General features: G+C 37.5%; 1 protein-coding gene across 1 annotated transcript; it reads right to left on the reverse strand.

Annotated features, from left to right (window-relative positions):
* Window positions 1-3,233: 3,233 nt before the first annotated feature.
* Window positions 3,234-17,285, reverse strand: nat16 (N-acetyltransferase 16). The gene is made up of 4 exons (XM_062993187.1): window positions 17,234-17,285; window positions 10,174-10,392; window positions 7,816-8,040; window positions 3,234-4,074 (listed from the first exon to the last, which is right to left on the reverse strand). The coding sequence occupies exons 2-4, from the start codon at window positions 10,381-10,383 to the stop codon at window positions 3,508-3,510; spliced, it is 1,002 nt and encodes a 333-aa protein (XP_062849257.1). The 5' UTR covers window positions 10,384-10,392; window positions 17,234-17,285; the 3' UTR covers window positions 3,234-3,507.
* Window positions 17,286-17,984: the final 699 nt, after the last annotated feature.

Below are 17,984 nucleotides of genomic sequence, written 5' to 3' on the forward strand. Positions count from 1 at the left end.
CAATGCCCAATGCTATTCATTTGTTCTTTTTAAAAATGTGATCTGAAGGGATAAACCAGAATCACAAGACAGGTTTAAGGTTAAATTAAAAACAGAAACAACACAAAAAATAAACCATCATATATACATACAATTTCAAGTAACTACCTTAGAATTGACTGTTGAACCACTCTGAATATGCTGTACATATCAGTATGAAATAGACGTCTTTAGAATGAAAATCCAACATCTAATTTAATTGCCAATGTTTTGGCTACAATGTTTTTATCAAGTACACATCAGTGAAGCGTAAATGTGATGATTTCTTACTATTTAGCACTCTCTATTACTGTACAGATAATTTTATAGTATCTACCATTACTGGCCGATCTGTACAAATTTAATATCATGTATAAATAAAGAAAATGTACAGCATCAGAAAAAAAAAATTTGTGTTTACTTTTATAAACTAATTTAAAACAAGAATACCAGTACCCATTAATCTTCAAGATGAGCAGAAACATCATTACGTCTGTGTGCTTTAAAAAGGTAATAGTTATACTTTATAGGCTCCGAATAGTAACATTAAATTTGATCTGTTTAACCTTATTTAACAGTTATAGAAGTTTCTTGACAGCTTTTCAAATATATTTCACAAGAAATGTCACAATCAGTTTCACAAGAGTATGTGTAAAGTATTAATAAGTAATTGTGATCAGCATGTTTATGATTTTGCAGAGCAGACATTTTGCAGTGCTGCTTGACTAAGCAACAAATTAGACTATTTTTTTTCCCATTAAAGCACACAACTTACAAATTGTAATAGGTTTTGTCAATTCTGTATGTCAATACACTTCAAACTATTTATACTGAAACAATATAGGCAGTTATTCAACAACAGCATAATATTTTGCAATACATTTTACTATCAAATTGTGTTACTTATGTTAGGTTTAAAGTTTTGTTTCTTACATAGTGCTCTGGCTTTTTGTGGTCTGTTTTACAGCTGAATAGCTTTAACTACATTTGAGAGTAATTTAAGATGGGTTTTGGTGGGCCAGCTGTTTGACGTGTATTTCTGACATACAAGACTACAAAAACCACACTGTTCTGTCCAAGTGGAGATGATGAAAGTGGCATCTCTTTTATTTGCACAAAGTAAATAAAATAAAACCCATTACCATCATAACAACACATAATTGTTTAGGATTGGCAATCTACTTAACCTTAAAGGAAACCATGTTGATTAGAAAAGTATCATGATATCATAAATAAATTATAAAGTTGGGATGCAGGTTTAATGGTCATGGCTTTTTAGTACCTGCTTTTGTAATCCAACAAATATTCACATGTGTTTTAAGATATATTCACATTTTTCATGAGACAGAGTTGGTTTCTAACATAAAATAACCTTATATTAACCTAAATAGGAGTATGTTGTGTTCAAATGAGCCAGTCTGGCCATTTTGTATTTATTTATATAATTTTTAAGCAACTTATAAGCAACCACAATAATCGAGAATAGCTATTGCACCAGAATAATTATTATACTTCAATAAAAATTGCCACTTACCAACATTTATCACAGAAACATTGTCTGACATTTGTTTGAAAACATTATACTGGTCCCTATTTTTGTTGAACTCTAACTCAACATGTTTAAAAAATAAAAACAGAAACATTTTCATTTACAAAATGGCCAGTATGGATAGGGGCTTGTGAATGCTTAAACCACAAGACTTTTCCTCTTAATTTGATAAGCCAATTAATAATAATAATAATAATAAATTTTAGCCAGATTGAGTGTACATGAGGAGGGTTTGGTATGCTTATGTGAATTGTGTGTTTTGAGATTTTACTAGGATGTACTAGATCAGCAAATTTGCGAAGGGTGGAAAACCATCTTCTTCTGGTAACCATATACTTAGTTTTTTTCGGGGTTTTTTGTGGTTTCTCTATTTCCATTGGTTTTCTTGCATTCTCGGTGTCTCTTCGTGTCTCAATAGCAGGGCCAGCGAAAGACTCAGTTCTAAAGTGCATCTCATGCCATGTAAAAACTTAGCAGTTGGTTCCTTCAAGCTCCCCCAGAATTTAAGGGGTAGTGACTGTAGGTTTCCGCAGAGTTCTGGACGTGTGTTGAGGTTTTATGTGTAAGAAATGCTGGTACATGAGTAAAATCGCTTGATTCTTCAAAGCTTTAAGTGGCTGTATCGTCCTTGCTCATCAATGCAAGTGTGCTGGATTTCTTTAAAATCTGTAAAAAGTTGTTGTTTTTTTTTCAACAATGGTCGAATAGTCAAAGCAAGACGAAGTATTTTGGAATGAACTGTTGAAATCACTAGTCGATGTTAGGATCACAAGGGTAACAATTATTGGTGCATAATAAAATTGGAGGTCCAATATGAAGATCATTATCAAGACTTTTGGTGGACAAAAACAAAGTTTAGGTCTTTTAAAAAGGTGCTTTTGAGATCCTCTCAAATGGATTGCTAACAATGAAAACCCCAATAACAGTGAGCCACTGTGCATTTCATTTCTCATCACCATACGTAGTCCTGAATGCCACTTTAACTGTTTAAAGTCTGCACATTAGAATAGATTTTTTTTTAAATCTAAATCAAATAGATTTACTTTAATTTTATGAAAAATTTATCATGAACTTTAACTTAAATATGAAAATATTAGGTTGGATATATCGAAATATTTGCTCTTCATAATAAACACAAGTGTAACTTAAACTATGCTTGTAGTATTGTAGCCTACACATTGCATTTGGAATACATTAGTTGTTTTCAATAACATGTTCTATATTTTCTTATTGCAGTTACTGTCGACTATATAGTGATTCATACTAACTAGCAAACCTTGAGTGAATAAAATGAAGCAGACATCAAAAAGTAAAGTCAATTAATTATCTCACTTTTCTTTTTAACAAATAATGTGCTGCTGTGCATTCATTTTTATGACCTTAAAAATTCAATAAACGAAAATAGTAAAGTTAAAGTAAACCTATACATAGTTTTATTTAGTTTTTTCTACATTAATTTGAGCATGAATTCAAGTCTTATAAATTTCCATTTGGATTTTTACGCACATTAGCAGCATCTGTACAACATTCAGACAAAACGGTCTCTAAAGCAGTTATCACACTATCTATAGTGAGATATTAGATTGATCATAAAGTGCCTAACAATTGTACAGTATTTGCAACTCACTATGTGTATTTAAACACACACATTATGTACTGCATTATTACATCATGAAAGATTCTTGTTGCATAATACTTTAGTTTTTAAATCTTAACAACAAAATCTTCTTAGGCTTATTAAACTAGCTTTAGGATTCAAGATTCAGCCTTTTCAGTTTATCTACAAGGTCCTTTTAGCCCTTGTGTTGTTTTTATATTTAGGTGTTTTGATCTGGGGCAAAATATGAAAGGAAACCATTTGAGTGATGTCAAAGCTCTAACAGTTATTATAGTTTGGCCTCCAGGAGTGGGGTGAGGGCTGGCTTAAGCTTTTCATTTTCTTAAATCATGTCAGATTCCACCACACACTGCTCTGTGTATTCCTTCACCAGCTCCACTTTCAGGGTCTTCTTGAAGAAGTCAGCCATGGGCTTCCATAGTGGTGGGTCCAGAAACACCTGGCACATGACGTTGCCCTTCAGAACGCTGGTGTGGCGCCTCAGGTGACACAGAAGTTGCTGCAAAGCCAGGGAAAGATCTTTACCAAACATGTCGATGTTGAGGTAGTACCAGTCTTCGCCAATAGGTACACGGAAGGGAAAAGTGCACAGGCTGGCCATAGTTGGGCCATTGAGGTCATCCACCATCCAATCAATGTCTTTCTTCAGCAAGATATCCATGTTGCTGGGCAGAGGTTTGAAGGGCTGCCAGTCTTGCACAATGGTGGCATTGGGTAAGACATCCTGCATTGCCTTACTGTTTAAGAAAATCTGGTTAACTTCTTCAGGTTGCAAGCGCACTGGGGTACTGGAAGCTGGCAGGTTATCTCCTTCAATTCCCACATTATCGCCAAGATCTGCAAGGTGAAGCTTTAGATCTTCAGCATGGAAGTGTACCAGCAGGATGCCCTTTAAACAGGAGTTTCATCATGGTGTGAGAGAATGTTACCTGGACGGTAAATCTAAAAAATCTAATTCTTAGAAAAGCTGGGACATTTTGTCAAATGCAATAAAACACAAAAATCTGTTATTTGGTAATTCTCCTTTATCTTTGTTTAACTGACAAAAGTGCAAATAAATCATGTTCAAAGTATTTAAAATAGTATTGTACATTTTTTTTTTTTTTTTTGCAAAATGTCACAACTTTTCCAGAATGTAGGTTTATCTTGTACAGTATGATGGATTAAACAGCACCCTATACCCATAACATTATAATTTAGGGACTTAACAAAATGATTTAAAGATTTATGTATCCAAATTCAATGTTCCTGGTTTTGAATGTTAAGACATAAAATGATTAATTGTTACAAATTATTAATTGTCAATTGAACAACTTGGAATTAACTACTATCAGTTGATATTTATATATTTATATCTAAACAGAACTAAGACTACTACTGCATAGAAATATGTAAAATACAAATCTTCTTCTTTATTACTTTCAAAAGTTGAATTATTTGACTTCTGACTTGTTCCAAATACAAATAACATTACTAAGGTATTCTGTTGTCTAAGGATTATTGCTTATAGGTTTAGCCTATTACACCATGGTGATCAGAATAAATTTGTCTATTAACTGGTTGGTGAGCTTACTAAAAAAACTATACATCCTTTTACATATAGTTAATAGTGGTGTATGTAATGATTGATGTTGTGTTGAGGTATGAGCATATGCAGAGTTTCTATTTACATGTAATTTATTAATGTGTCGGATACAGCAGTGTAATGTTGGTGTCAGAAGTGGGACTTGATGGATGTTACACTGGGGTAATGACAGCACACGCCTAGCTGCAGCCGCACATGAAGCCTACAGCAGCAGAGCAGTTTAGCTTCAGCTGGCAGTGCAACACTATATATATATATATATATATATATATATATATATATATATATATATATATATATATATATATATATATATATATATATTTATATTTATATATATATATATATATATATATATATATATATACAGGGGTTGGACAATGAAACTGAAACACCTGTCATTTTAGTGTGGGAGGTTTCATGGCTAAATTGGACCAGTCTGGTGGCCAATCTTCATTAATTGCACATTGCACCAGTAAGACCAGAGTGTGAAGGTTCAATTAGCAGGGTAAGAGCACAGTTTTGCTCAAAATATTGCAATGCACACAACATTATGGGTGACATACCAGAGTTCAAAAGAGGACAAATTGTTGGTGCACGTCTTGCTGGCGCATCTGTGACCAAGACAGCAAGTCTTTGTGATGTATCAAGAGCCACGGTATCCAGGGTAATGTCAGCATACCACCAAGAAGGACAAACCACATCCAACAGGACGCAAGAGGAAGCTGTCTGAAAGGGATGTTCAGGTGCTAACCCGGATTGTATCCAAAAAACATAAAACCACGGCTGCCCAAATCACAGCAGAATTAAATGTGCACCTCAACTCTCCTGTTTCCACCAGAACTGTCCGTCGGGAGCTCCACAGGGTCGATATACACGGCCGGGCTGCTATAGCCAAACCTTTGGTCACTCGTGCCAATGCCAAACGTCGGTTTCAATGGTGCAAGGAGCGCAAATCTTGGGCTGTGGACAATGTGAAACATGTATTGTTCTCTGATGAGTCCACCTTTACTGTTTTCCCCTTATCCGGGAGAGTTACGGTGTGGAGAAGCCCCAAAGAAGCGTACCACCCAGACTGTTGCATGCCCAGAGTGAAGCATGGGGGTGGATCAGTGATGGTTTGGGCTGCCATATCATGGCATTCCCTTGGCCCAATATTTGTGCTAGATGGGCGCGTCACTGCCAAGGACTACCGAACCATTCTGGAGGACCATGTGCATCCAATGGTTCAAACATTGTATCCTGAAGGCGGTGCTGTGTATCAGGATGACAATGCACCAATACACACAGCAAGACTGGTGAAAGATTGGTTTGATGAACATGAAAGTGAAGTTGAACATCTCCCATGGCCTGCACAGTCACCAGATCTAAATATTATTGAGCCACTTTGGGGTGTTTTGGAGAAGCGAGTCAGGAAACGTTTTCCTCCACCAGCATCACGTAGTGACCTGGCCACTATCCTGCAAGAAGAATGGCTTAAAATCCCTCTGACCACTGTGCAGGACTTGTATATGTCATTTCCAAGACGAATTGACGCTGTATTGGCCGCAAAAGGAGGCCCTACACCATACTAATAAATTATTGTGGTCTAAAACCAGGTGTTTCAGTTTCATTGTCCAACCCCTGTATATATATATATATATATACACAGTATATATATATATATATATATATATATATATATATATATATATAGACAAAGATAAATTTGCAAAAGTGCGGTAAACAGAGGACATCGCTACTGCCAGGCGGTGATTCCCTGTCCATTGGAGGAGCTGAACACACAGCACCAGTTGGATAAGGGGAGAATCACTGGAATACTCAAGTGTCGCAACAGTGATGATGGCGTCTAGGAACAGCAACAGCAGAGCTGCATTTAGTCAATACAGGTAAGGCGCAGATTGGCTTTGGGCATCTAAGGGATGGAAGTTGCTGATGTGTGTGCAATTTGTGTGACTGGGTAGATGCAGTGCACTGACTTCAACTGCATCAACATGAAACCAGGCAAGTTGTTCCCGCTGTTGGCTGGTGTTAGGCTGTGCAATGCCCCACGGAGACAGCATCTCCCTCGACACCTCAGTGAGTACCGCTCTAGTAGTTTAGTCGGTGCCAGTTTTGTTTATATGATCACTGCTAAGTGTTTGTTATTCATGTTATTAGGTGGACCGCTGCAGGGCCAGCTCGCTGAGAGCTAACAAAGGCGGGTGACCCCATTTTGGTGTCCAGAATGCAATGCGGCACTCTTGTGGGAGCTTGAGGTGTGATTATCCTAGTGTCTCCTGGGTCGCAACGTGCTACTCAGGTAATTTGTGCTGGTAAATGTTTAAGAATAGTCTATAGTGGCGTATGTAATAATTGATGTTGTGTTGGGGTGTGTACATATGTGCTGAGTTAAAAAGCATAAAAAACCCATTTCCTCTGGTCTCGTCCTTGACTGAGTAAACACCACAATATGCTATAGCAAGAATCCTAACCAAAACAAATGAGAGCTTATATCAGCCCTGCTCTGCAACACTGCACTGGTTTTCTTCATGATCTTTGTTTTAAATAATGTCTAGTATCTTTCTAAATACAGCAGTGCTGTGTTCAATAACTACAGCTTTTTTTATCAATTAACATCTTACTTAAAACCTTCATACATCTGTTTGAAACTGACCTTTTCTATTAACTACAAGTGAAGCTTGACACTTAAACAGTGGTCCACAGCAATGTTGTGTGTACAATATCTTTTATATGCATAATCAACAGCTCAGTTGTACACTTACAAACCCAAATCCAACAGCACTGCCATTCTAATGAATGTGCTCCCTTATTAGCGTCTGTTTCTTAATCAGCATTCTGTTAACCTTTCTAGTCTTTATATCTGGTCATGATATGCATGTTTGATTTAAGTTGAGAAATTGTAACATCTGTCTTTCCTGTTACATCATTATGTTGTCTGTTACATCAAGTCTTAGTTGTCTTAAAAGCACTGTTGAACAAATTTGAAAAAAAAGTAACATTTTGATAGGTTGACCCAATGTATCGTATAAATGTGGTTAATACCTGTTTGGTGATAATTCTGTACTTCTGAAAGTCCTTGGGCCCAAGTTGGTCATCTCTGGTCAGTCTGGTCACTTTAACTTCAGGATAGTTGGACTTAACAAACTGGGAGCAGAAGCGGAGCAGCACCCGTGCAACACCTTTGCCCCTCTCTTGAGCAGCCACACGGAGACCCTCCACAAGCATAGTTTCCCCATCATCAATAACACACACTGACTCAAGTGCAATCTGAAAATGTAGCAAATGGATGGCCAAAGTGTTTAGGTTCCATCAAAGAATTTCAGTACTAAAGTGTAAGTATTTGTATATCTGCTATGATTTTTTTATTAAAACAACAAATTTTAGTAATTTGGTGTTGTAGATGTCATTCACCTCTGTTACCACCACTTAACAGTGATTATGATTGACTATAGATAGTGACTTCTCTGTGGCTATTCAAAAAGGCTAGTTCAACTGTTCCTATTAAAAGTACATGGAATTGTCTCCTGCCTAGATCTGGGAGAAAACTCCAAACTTCTATCTTGGGCTAAGAGGTAACTACCAAATTAACTAGTCTGCTATGAATAACAATCTGCTGAAGCATGGATGACGCTGTCCAGAGTCAGCTCACATGACTGATTGTGTATTATGAGGTTTGGGATGCAGCCACATTTAGTTAAGTAAGCATCTAAAATTCAAGGTAAATACGAAGGAGCAAACAACAACGTTTAAGTGAGAGCTAGCTAGGTTTCCTTGTGAGCACTGATGTCAATCAGTGTCTAATCTGACCACATTTTTCAGTAACAAGTAATCTAATGCATTACTATTTCCAATCCAGTAATCAGATTAAAGTTACTTATCCAAGTTACTGTGCGTTACTATTTCTGCGTCTCGGAGAGTGACGTCTGGCCAATGCGACAATTAAGTCACGAGCTGCGTCCGGAATCGCATACTTACAGAGTATGCACTAGATTGGAGGAAGTATGCACTACTCGGCCAGTAAAGAAGTACATACTTTCAGTACAGAAGTGTGCAATATGCACACAACACCGCTACGTACTACACGTGGGGACGTGATGACGTAATATCACCATAGTTACAGACTAATTACAAACCCCACTCGACCAAATTTTGGATATTTATCGTCTTTTTGTTATTTATTTGTCTCGAAAAATTGTATTTTATTTATCTTACTTACACTTGTGAACAGAGGACTTAGTTTTCCGCGTCTTTCTTGTTTCTTATTCCGCTTCAATCGCCTACGCAGCTCCAGTTGCATTACGGCAGCTGCTGAATGAAACTAATAAAGTAACTTGTAATCTAACTTAGTTACTTTTAAAATCAAGTAATCAATAAAGTAACTAAGTTGCTTTTAAAATCAAGTAATCAATAAAGTAACTAAGTTACTTTTTAAAGGTAACTATGCCATCACTGCTTGTGAGTGAACAGATTTAATGAAACTAAAATAGATCACCCCAAAACACTAATACTAAATTCCCTAAAAATGAACTGTGTTAATCTATATAAATATACATAAGAAATCATAACTAGGCTATTGCATAAAAGTATGAAGTATAATCGACAGCTGAGTCAGTGGTGTAAATCGTAACCCATTAAAATTATACTGATTTCTATATTCGTTGAATACAATTACACTTTTCATGCTCTTGTACTGAACAACTCAGAACCTACATTAACAGCAATAGAAACAGTAATCATTTTCTGCAACTGCTCATCAGACATGTTAGAATAAAGGCATAGTATCTCAGCTGATGAAGGTGACTTTTTGTCATTCCAAAACACAAATGTTGTTTTTCTAAACCTTAATACTTGTTTTAGGTGTGTATCATGATAGTCATCATTCTTGTGATACAATTCCACCTTTACAGTTCTAATTAAAATGTAGTGAGGTAACAACATTAATAAACATTATTTATTTATAACACAATGCTTTAACATGATGTTGTACATTTAGGATGAGCCTAAAGGGATAAAAATACATTTGTGTTTTGTTAGTTACAACAAATTGTGTTTGTCCGGTATTGCTCATCAATGATTTGTATATTAATTGAAAATGATTTGTATATTAATCAAAACAATTGCAAATGCAATTACAAATAATTGCAAAAATCCAGATACATTAAAAACAAATTTTATTCAAATAGTTGCTGTGCTTGTTTACGTTGTACTTTTTAGGTTCCTAATTTAGCAGTGTTTTCTAATTAGACCAGGTTTTTCCACCACACAGCACAGAATGTTTTGATTTGTCTGTGGCAAGTATTTGTTTCTACATTAAAAACAGTGACAAAGTGTTCAGAAAAGCTTAAAATAGGGTAGAAATAATTTCCATGTAAAGCACGTAATGTTCTCAAACGTTCTTACCACTTTGCCCTGTTTGCGAGCAAGGATGACGGTGCGGTTTGTCTCCTGCAGCCAAGACTGATAGCGGGTGGGAAGGTAGTCTAGCCCACCATAAATATCCTGGCTCATGGCCATGATGTCATCAAAGTCTTCCTCTGTGGCCACGGTGAACTGTAGTCCATCAAGGGGCTGCACCTCATCAAGGCAAGTCAGGCCGTTCTCGATCTTCATTGTTTATTGCTAGCAGGAGGTACAATAAGGAATTTTATACATACATACATATTAATTTGGTACCGCTGATTATAAGATGAATCCTAAGTACACTGTAACATGCCTGTTTATGTTGTCATTTCTTAATCATATCTTTCATGTGAGTAAATGCCAACTGTGTTTTTCATGTCTGTTCATTTTCTTTTGGCTAAGCTTGATGACCCTGGATCTCCTATCTAATAAATCACAAAAGATCAGAAACATCAGCAACAACAAGTGATTTCCTGTCAGGACATAGCAAAGTCTAGTGCTAAGTGACACTACGTTGGGCAATTGACTGGAATGAGTAGCAGCAAGGGCAATTCATACTTCTTACATCTCTTTTACATCATGCCTCAGTGTTTTCCATTCACTCAGTATTAAAATGTGAGAAACATTCATCACTGATTATAATAGTATGCGTATTTGATACCACGTTATGGACTATATTATATTTCATATTTCAGGTTAATTCAACAGCAGCGGACTAACATAAACAAAAGAAAACATAATATTCATGGCAGAGATTGGCTTAGAATAGCTATTTTGGAATGCAAATTCTAAACGAATATAGAGGTAAAACATTTACTAAAGGAAGAGGTTGGGAGTGCCCATTTAATGAAATAGCATATACTGTATAGTGTTTACACGAAAGGGAAATTAATACTTTTTACATCTCTGTCCATCCCTCAGTATTTTCCATTCCCTCAGTATTAAAATGTGAGAACCATTCGTCACTGACACCACTAAGTCCACAGAGATTATAATAGTATGCCTATTTGATACCATGTTATGAAAGTATCATATTTCAACATTTTATTAAGAAGGTAATTCAACAGCAGTGGACTAACAAAACAAGCAAAAGAAAACATCAGAAATAATATTTATGGCAGAAATTGGCCTACAATTTTGGAATGCAAATTCTAAACAAATAGAGGCAAAAAATTAACTAAAGGAAGTGTGTTCACTGCACATTCAATGAAATAGCATATACTGTATTTGATCAGTAAAGGTTCTTTGTACAATTTCTAGTTTGTGGAGGTTTTATACCTCTTTACATCTCATACCTGACATCTCATCTTATCTCATACTAAATCTAAATCTCATACTAGATAAAGTGCAAAATGGTAGCCACTGGCATTAAAGTAAAACACATGACAACGCTGCCAGAAGCACACCCAGTTTGCATCAGTTTTAACTTTCAAATACATTATTTGTTTTCGGTCATGAACTTTTTATACAATGCTTTGATCCACATTAAAGGTAATTGCTTCTGTAAACAGAGCCTGAGGTAATCACTTCTAGTATCTACTTGCACGTTTTGAAGTTTGGCCAAATATCACAAAAATCCTACGACTTAAAACAATGACAGAACCTTTAATGATTTACTCAGATTAATAAAAATCATATTTTTATTTTAGCACAATGGACCCTTTCATTTAGTCTTTCATCAGCCTTTCCTATAGCATTGGATAGCCCATATTTACATATATATGTAAATATACATATATATGTAAATATACATACATATAAATAACCAAAGTGGCTTACAATTTTGAATGAATACAATCTGAGCAGTTGAGAGTTAGGAGCTATTATCAGGGGCACAACAGTTGCAACTTGGCAGTGGTGAGGCCTGAACCAACAACCTTCTGATTACCAGTTCAGTATCCACTAAGCCACCATTGTCCTACCACTGTTAAATCAACTGATTAAACATCTGTCTTAATCAGTGACTGGCTAGTTATCTTTTTAAACACTGGCCTAATTGTACGTTTCCTTTCTTTCACAGTCCATAACAGGGGTGTCAAACTCACGGCCCGCGGGCCAGATCCGGCCCGCCACGTCATTTTATGTGGCCCGCGAGAGGTTTAACGACTGTATGATTGTTGTGATGGTTCGAGTCGTTACAGAGACGCGCTTATAATTTAATGGTACACCTGCGCCTTTAAGAGACAACCGTGACATCGTAGTCATGGCAACTGTATTAAGTTCTTTATTGTTTTTATTGTTTGTATTTTTCCTTTATTTTGATGCACACAGTGTATCACACAGCTGGCGAGCAAATAAACCGACTGTATTCTGAAGAGAGCTGTCTGTCTGTCTGTCTGTCTGTCTGTCTGTCTAGCTGGGAAAGGGGGATAAACTATTAGTGAGGGCAGAATGATTGTCTTAAAAATACACTGTAAAATCCTAAACAAACTGCAGGCTGATTTTGTGACCTGCAAAGTGACACATCCCGCCAGTAGATGATGTTACACATATTTACACATGATCCTAAAATATACAAGAAGATAAGTAAGAAAATTAAGCAGAAGGAGCAAATTTAATGAAAATGAAAACAAGTTTGTGCTTCAGGAAGAAAAACCGGTGCGTCTCATGTTATGAGGCTATGTCTGTGGTAAAGGAGGACAATATGAATGCAGAATTGGCCTCCAAAAAAAACAACAGACTGCAATCACAGCAGGATACATTACAATCGGCCCTTTGAGGGCCACCATAATGCTGATCTGGCCCTCGGTGAAAATGAGTTTGACACCCCTGGTCTAGAGCCACTGCTTACGTCAAATTCATTTAGCTCATAAAACATTACAAAAAGATCAAGATAATAATTTAGGTTCCATCAGATTGATAAATGAATAAATGACAAAGAGTATTATAATATAGAGCAGATGTTAAGTAGATAGTAAATAGTCACAAATAAAAACCATATAAATATTTTTCTCTATGATGAATAATTACCATGGTCTTCAGCACAGAAAAGGTTAACAATGTCATTCATGTTTATAAACACACAAAATCAGACACAACATGCTACCCAACCAAGTATACGGACAAAAGTGTTAGGACATACAGGGGTTGGACAAAATAACTGAAACACCTGGTTTTAGACCACAATAATTTATTAGTATGGTGTTGGGCCTCCTTTTGCGGCCAATACAGCGTCAATTCGTCTTGGAAATGACATATACAAGTCCTTCACAGTGGTCAGAGGGATTTTAAGCCATTCTTCTTGCAGGATAGTGGCCAGGTCACTACGTGATGCTGATGGAGGAAAACGTTTCCTGACTCGCTTCTCCAAAACACCCCAAAGTGGCTCAATAATATTTAGATCTGGTGACTGTGCAGGCCATGGGAGATGTTCAACTTCACTTTCATGTTCATCAAACCAATCTTTCACCAGTCTTGCTGTGTGTATTGGTGCATTGTCATCCTGATACACGGCACCGCCATTGGATGCACATGGTCCTCCAGAATGGTTCGGTAGTCCTTGGCAGTGACGCGCCCAACTAGCACAAGGGAATGCCATGATATGGCAGTTCAAACCATCACTGATCCACCCCCATGCTTCACTCTGAGCATGCAACAGTCTGGGTGGTACGCTTCTTTGGGGCTTCTCCACACCGTAACTCTCCCGGATGTGGGGAAAACAGTAAAGGTGGACTCATCAGAGAACAATACATGTTTCACATTGTCCACAGCCTAAGATTTGCGCTCCTTGCACCATTGAAACCGACGTTTGGCATTGGCACGAGTGACCAAAGGTTTGGCTATAGCAGCCCGGCCGTGTATATTGACCCTGTGGAGCTCCCGACGGACAGTTCTGGTGGAAACAGGAGAGTTGAGGTGCACATTTAATTCTGCCGTGATTTGGGCAGCCGTGGTTTTATGTTTTTTGGATACAATCCGGGTTAGCACCCGAACATCCCTTTCAGACAGCTTCCTCTTGCGTCCACTGTTAATACTGTTGGATGTGGTTTGTCCTTCTTGGTGGTATGCTGACATTACCCTGGATACCGTGGCTCTTGATACATCACAAAGACTTGCTGTCTTGGTCACAGATGCGCCAGCAAGACGTGCACCAACAATTTGTCCTCTTTTGAACTCTGGTATGTCACCCATAATGTTGTGTGCATTGCAATATTTTGAGCAAAACTGTGCTCTTACCCTGCTAATTGAACCTTCACACTCTGCTCTTACTGGTGCAATGTGCAATTAATGAAGATTGGCCACCAGACTGGTCCAATTTAGCCATGAAACCTCCCACACTAAAATGACAGGTGTTTCAGTTATTTTGTCCAACCCCTGTATATCTTGATCATTAAATTCAGCTCCTTCATTCAGTCCCATAGCCAGAGTCAATCGTAGTCAGACCTAGTCATGCAGTCTTCCTTTACACTTTTTGAAAGAATGGGTCGTTCAAGCATAGTACTGTAATAAGATGCCACTGTTGCAAGAAGTTGGTTCATGAAAATTCTTCCCTCCTAGACACTCCACAATCAACTGAGTGGTATTATTGAAAAGTGGAAACGTTTAGGAAGACCACAGAAAGTTACAGAGTTGAGTGCTGAAGCACATAGTGCCACCAAAGTCACCATTGCTCTGCTGACTCAATAACTGCAGAGTTCCAAACCTTCTCTTGCATTAACATCAGTACAAAAACTGTGGATTTCCATGGTCAAGCAGCTCCAAGCAAGCCTTGTATCATCAAGCACAATGCCAAAAGTCGAGTGAAGTGGTGTAAACCATGTCACTAGACTCTGGATCAGTGGAAATGTTATCTGCCTGACTGCATTGTGCCAGCTGTAAAGTCTGGTGGAGAAGAGATAATGCTATGGGTTTTTCAGGGTGTTGGCCTAGAGCCCTTAGTTTCAATGGTGAAATCTTCATGCTTCAACATACCAAGACATTTTGGAAAATTGTGTGCTTCCAACTGATGAACATTCATTAATTCATTTATGATCACAGTTGTAATCATATTTTACAGTAATTTTGGGAAAATCATTGAAGAAAACATGTTACCCACCGGGTCAGATTAGTCTGGTCAAAATCTTAATCTGATCTTATTATACATGATCTGATGAGCAATATTTCTGTAGAAAGGTACTGTAAATATTCATTTTAACTAAACGGCTCGATCCAATTTTTGATGTCTTTTTTTAGTAAAGGTCAATGCTGGATAATACAAAAAATCCACACCACTTGGTAAAACAAAGCAGTGTCTTAAATGTTCCTGACGAAAGCATTATCACATGCTAGCTCATCACTAATTTGCTCTGTACATTATGACCGGATCATCTCTATGACTTTGCAGTATGTTAGGCTGCATCATCACTGATGCTCACAGTGCCATTAAATCTGTCACTGCAGTGCTACCATCATCCCATTAATCATGTGGTGGGTCAAAGACCTATCAGCATAGATTTGTATGATAGATAATTATACAAAAAAAGGCATTCCTCAATGTGTAACTACAAAGACACCATGACCACTGCTACATAGTCAGAATTGCCATTGTGGTGGTTTGTGGAATCTTAATATGATTCATTTCAGCATGCATGCAAAGCAGCCAAAGCTAAAATACATTTACATAAACCTCAATGCTTTGATGCAGGGTTCTATTTAAAAGACAAAAATGCCAGTGTGGAGGTATAGCTGGCATGATTATCCACCTGTCTGACATACATTCTCATGCTGTGCAGCATACACCATCCCCCAACCATTTTCTCCTTCTCTGTCTCACACAAGAATTATGAGGCAAATCTGCATTATTTCAGTCAATATTCTAAATGAGGTTCTGTTTGCTCTGCGATAACTAATACAGTCATCAACATTTTAAAGTAATTTATGAATCAACCTTTTAATATCCGTAAGGTTGAGCTTTAGATTTATTCATACATCTTAACAGTATCATCTTTTCATATTCATACTCTAAATGATTCCCAACATTTTTAGACTTTACCTACAGTGCATATGTGTACGTGTCGTTTTGTATTTTCCTAGTACAAGTATGCACAACCTATTTAACAGGCACAAACGTCATCTTTTCATATTCCTAAAGAAACAATATATGGTTTCTTTCAAATTTGGATTATGCCCAATGTACATGCCCTACATGCATACTACAAGCTAATTAGTATAATACTCTACTTAGTATACTTCAATTATACACTGTCTTACATAGGAATTCTGTTTTAGAGGCGTCAGCTTATTTCATTTTGTATTTAACCATAAAACATTATTGAAGTTGAACTTTAAAATGTATGGGATTCTCTTTAATGTAAAGAACATGTCAGAATAAGGTATTGTGCTCATTATAAGAAGGCAATTAAACACACCATTGATCTGCACAAAATATGTGATTAAAACTATTTAGACCTTTGATTGCCCTTCATGGTAAAAAAGAAAGAAAGTAAAAAAAAAAACGTATTTGTTTGTCACATCCATGTAATACATTTGAATTGATTTTTAAGGACTATGTATAAAGCCCTTTTTCTTCATTCAGTGATGAATGCCGGTTAGACACACAGGTTACTCGTGGTTACAAGAAGCACTTGGTGCAATAAATCAATGGGAAAACCACAAAAGCAAAAAAACCTACTGGTTTCCCACGCTGTGATGCAAAACCATCACTCGCAATTCACGCACACATAGTCAACAAATTACACACACATCCAGATCTAATGCGCAGCGTTTTATCATCCATCAGTAACTGCGCACTTTCTAGGCACGTTAGCCACCCCTAAGAGTCCCTGTAAAATTCCATTCAAAATGGCCGGTGGGGGTGGGAGGGGGGTTAAGAAACGTTAATTGTAATCAAGCCTAATGAAAACCAACGTTAAAACCAACTAAGCAATCTAATGCCTGTGCGCTCAGCACAATGGATTCTTCTCATTCAGAATTTTACTCATTTATACCAGAACGTGTCTTAAGTCTGAACTCCCTGAATGCGATGTAGATGCCCTGATACCCTAATGTATATTACAGTAAAGCAGGATGATCATGTAGAAAAGAAATGCTATTTCCTCCACAACAGTGGGAATGTACTCACCTTGAAACGCGCCTGGATGGCGTTATCAGGAGTTGAGAGAGAAAACGGTTCTGAGGCGAATGCACAGGTGCAGAATGAATGCCGGGTTTTGCAGAGAATTTGAAGCCGGTCCGGTTTAGGCTCCGAGCATGTCACTATAAACCCCGCCCACTCCCCCCTATATAGCGCTATGTGTGACGTAACCCCCCCCAAATTCTGAGCTCTGTTTCTCTTTCGTCCTCTTGTTTCCTTAGGCTACATTTTTTTCCTGATTTCCACTTCAAGGACGCAAGAAAAAGAGGAGGACACAGGAATCTAGGCTGAACATATTTGTGGGGCATCCTCGCATACAAAAAGCATCGCTTTTGTGACTAATGCTGCCTTCGTGTCGTGTCGGAAATATCGTATTTACGAGATGATGGCACATGAATGGCAACTCAATATCGTATTTACGAGATGAGGGCACATGAACGGCAACTCAATATCGTATTTACGAGATGAGGGCACATGAATGCCAACTCAATATCGTATTTACGAGATGAGGGCACATGAACGGCAACTCAATATCGTATTTACGAGATGAGGGCACATGAACGGCAACTCAATGTCGTATTTACCAGTGGGGAAACTCGAATTTTTCGATGAGCCCCGAGATTCCGATGTGGGGGCGTGTCATTAACCAAACGTCATGGCGAATGCCGGTATGGATGCTGCCCCTAAAGTAATCGGTAAAAGTTTGAGCTTATTAGCGGTAGTTTTGCATGTTAAATGT

This window comes from Trichomycterus rosablanca, chromosome 4, assembly GCF_030014385.1.
Source record: "Trichomycterus rosablanca isolate fTriRos1 chromosome 4, fTriRos1.hap1, whole genome shotgun sequence".
NCBI lineage: Eukaryota > Metazoa > Chordata > Actinopteri > Siluriformes > Trichomycteridae > Trichomycterus > Trichomycterus rosablanca.

Coding starts and splice junctions, on each gene's coding strand:
- nat16 (XM_062993187.1), bottom strand. CDS start 10,383: ATGAAGATCGAGAACGGCCTGACTTGCCTTGATGAGGTGCAGCCCCTT. Junction 8,041..10,173: donor CTCGCAAACAGGGCAAAGTG/GTAAGAACGTTT, acceptor CTACATTTTCAG/ATTGCACTTGAGTCAGTGTG. Junction 4,075..7,815: donor ACAGAATTATCACCAAACAG/GTATTAACCACA, acceptor TCCTGTTTAAAG/GGCATCCTGCTGGTACACTT.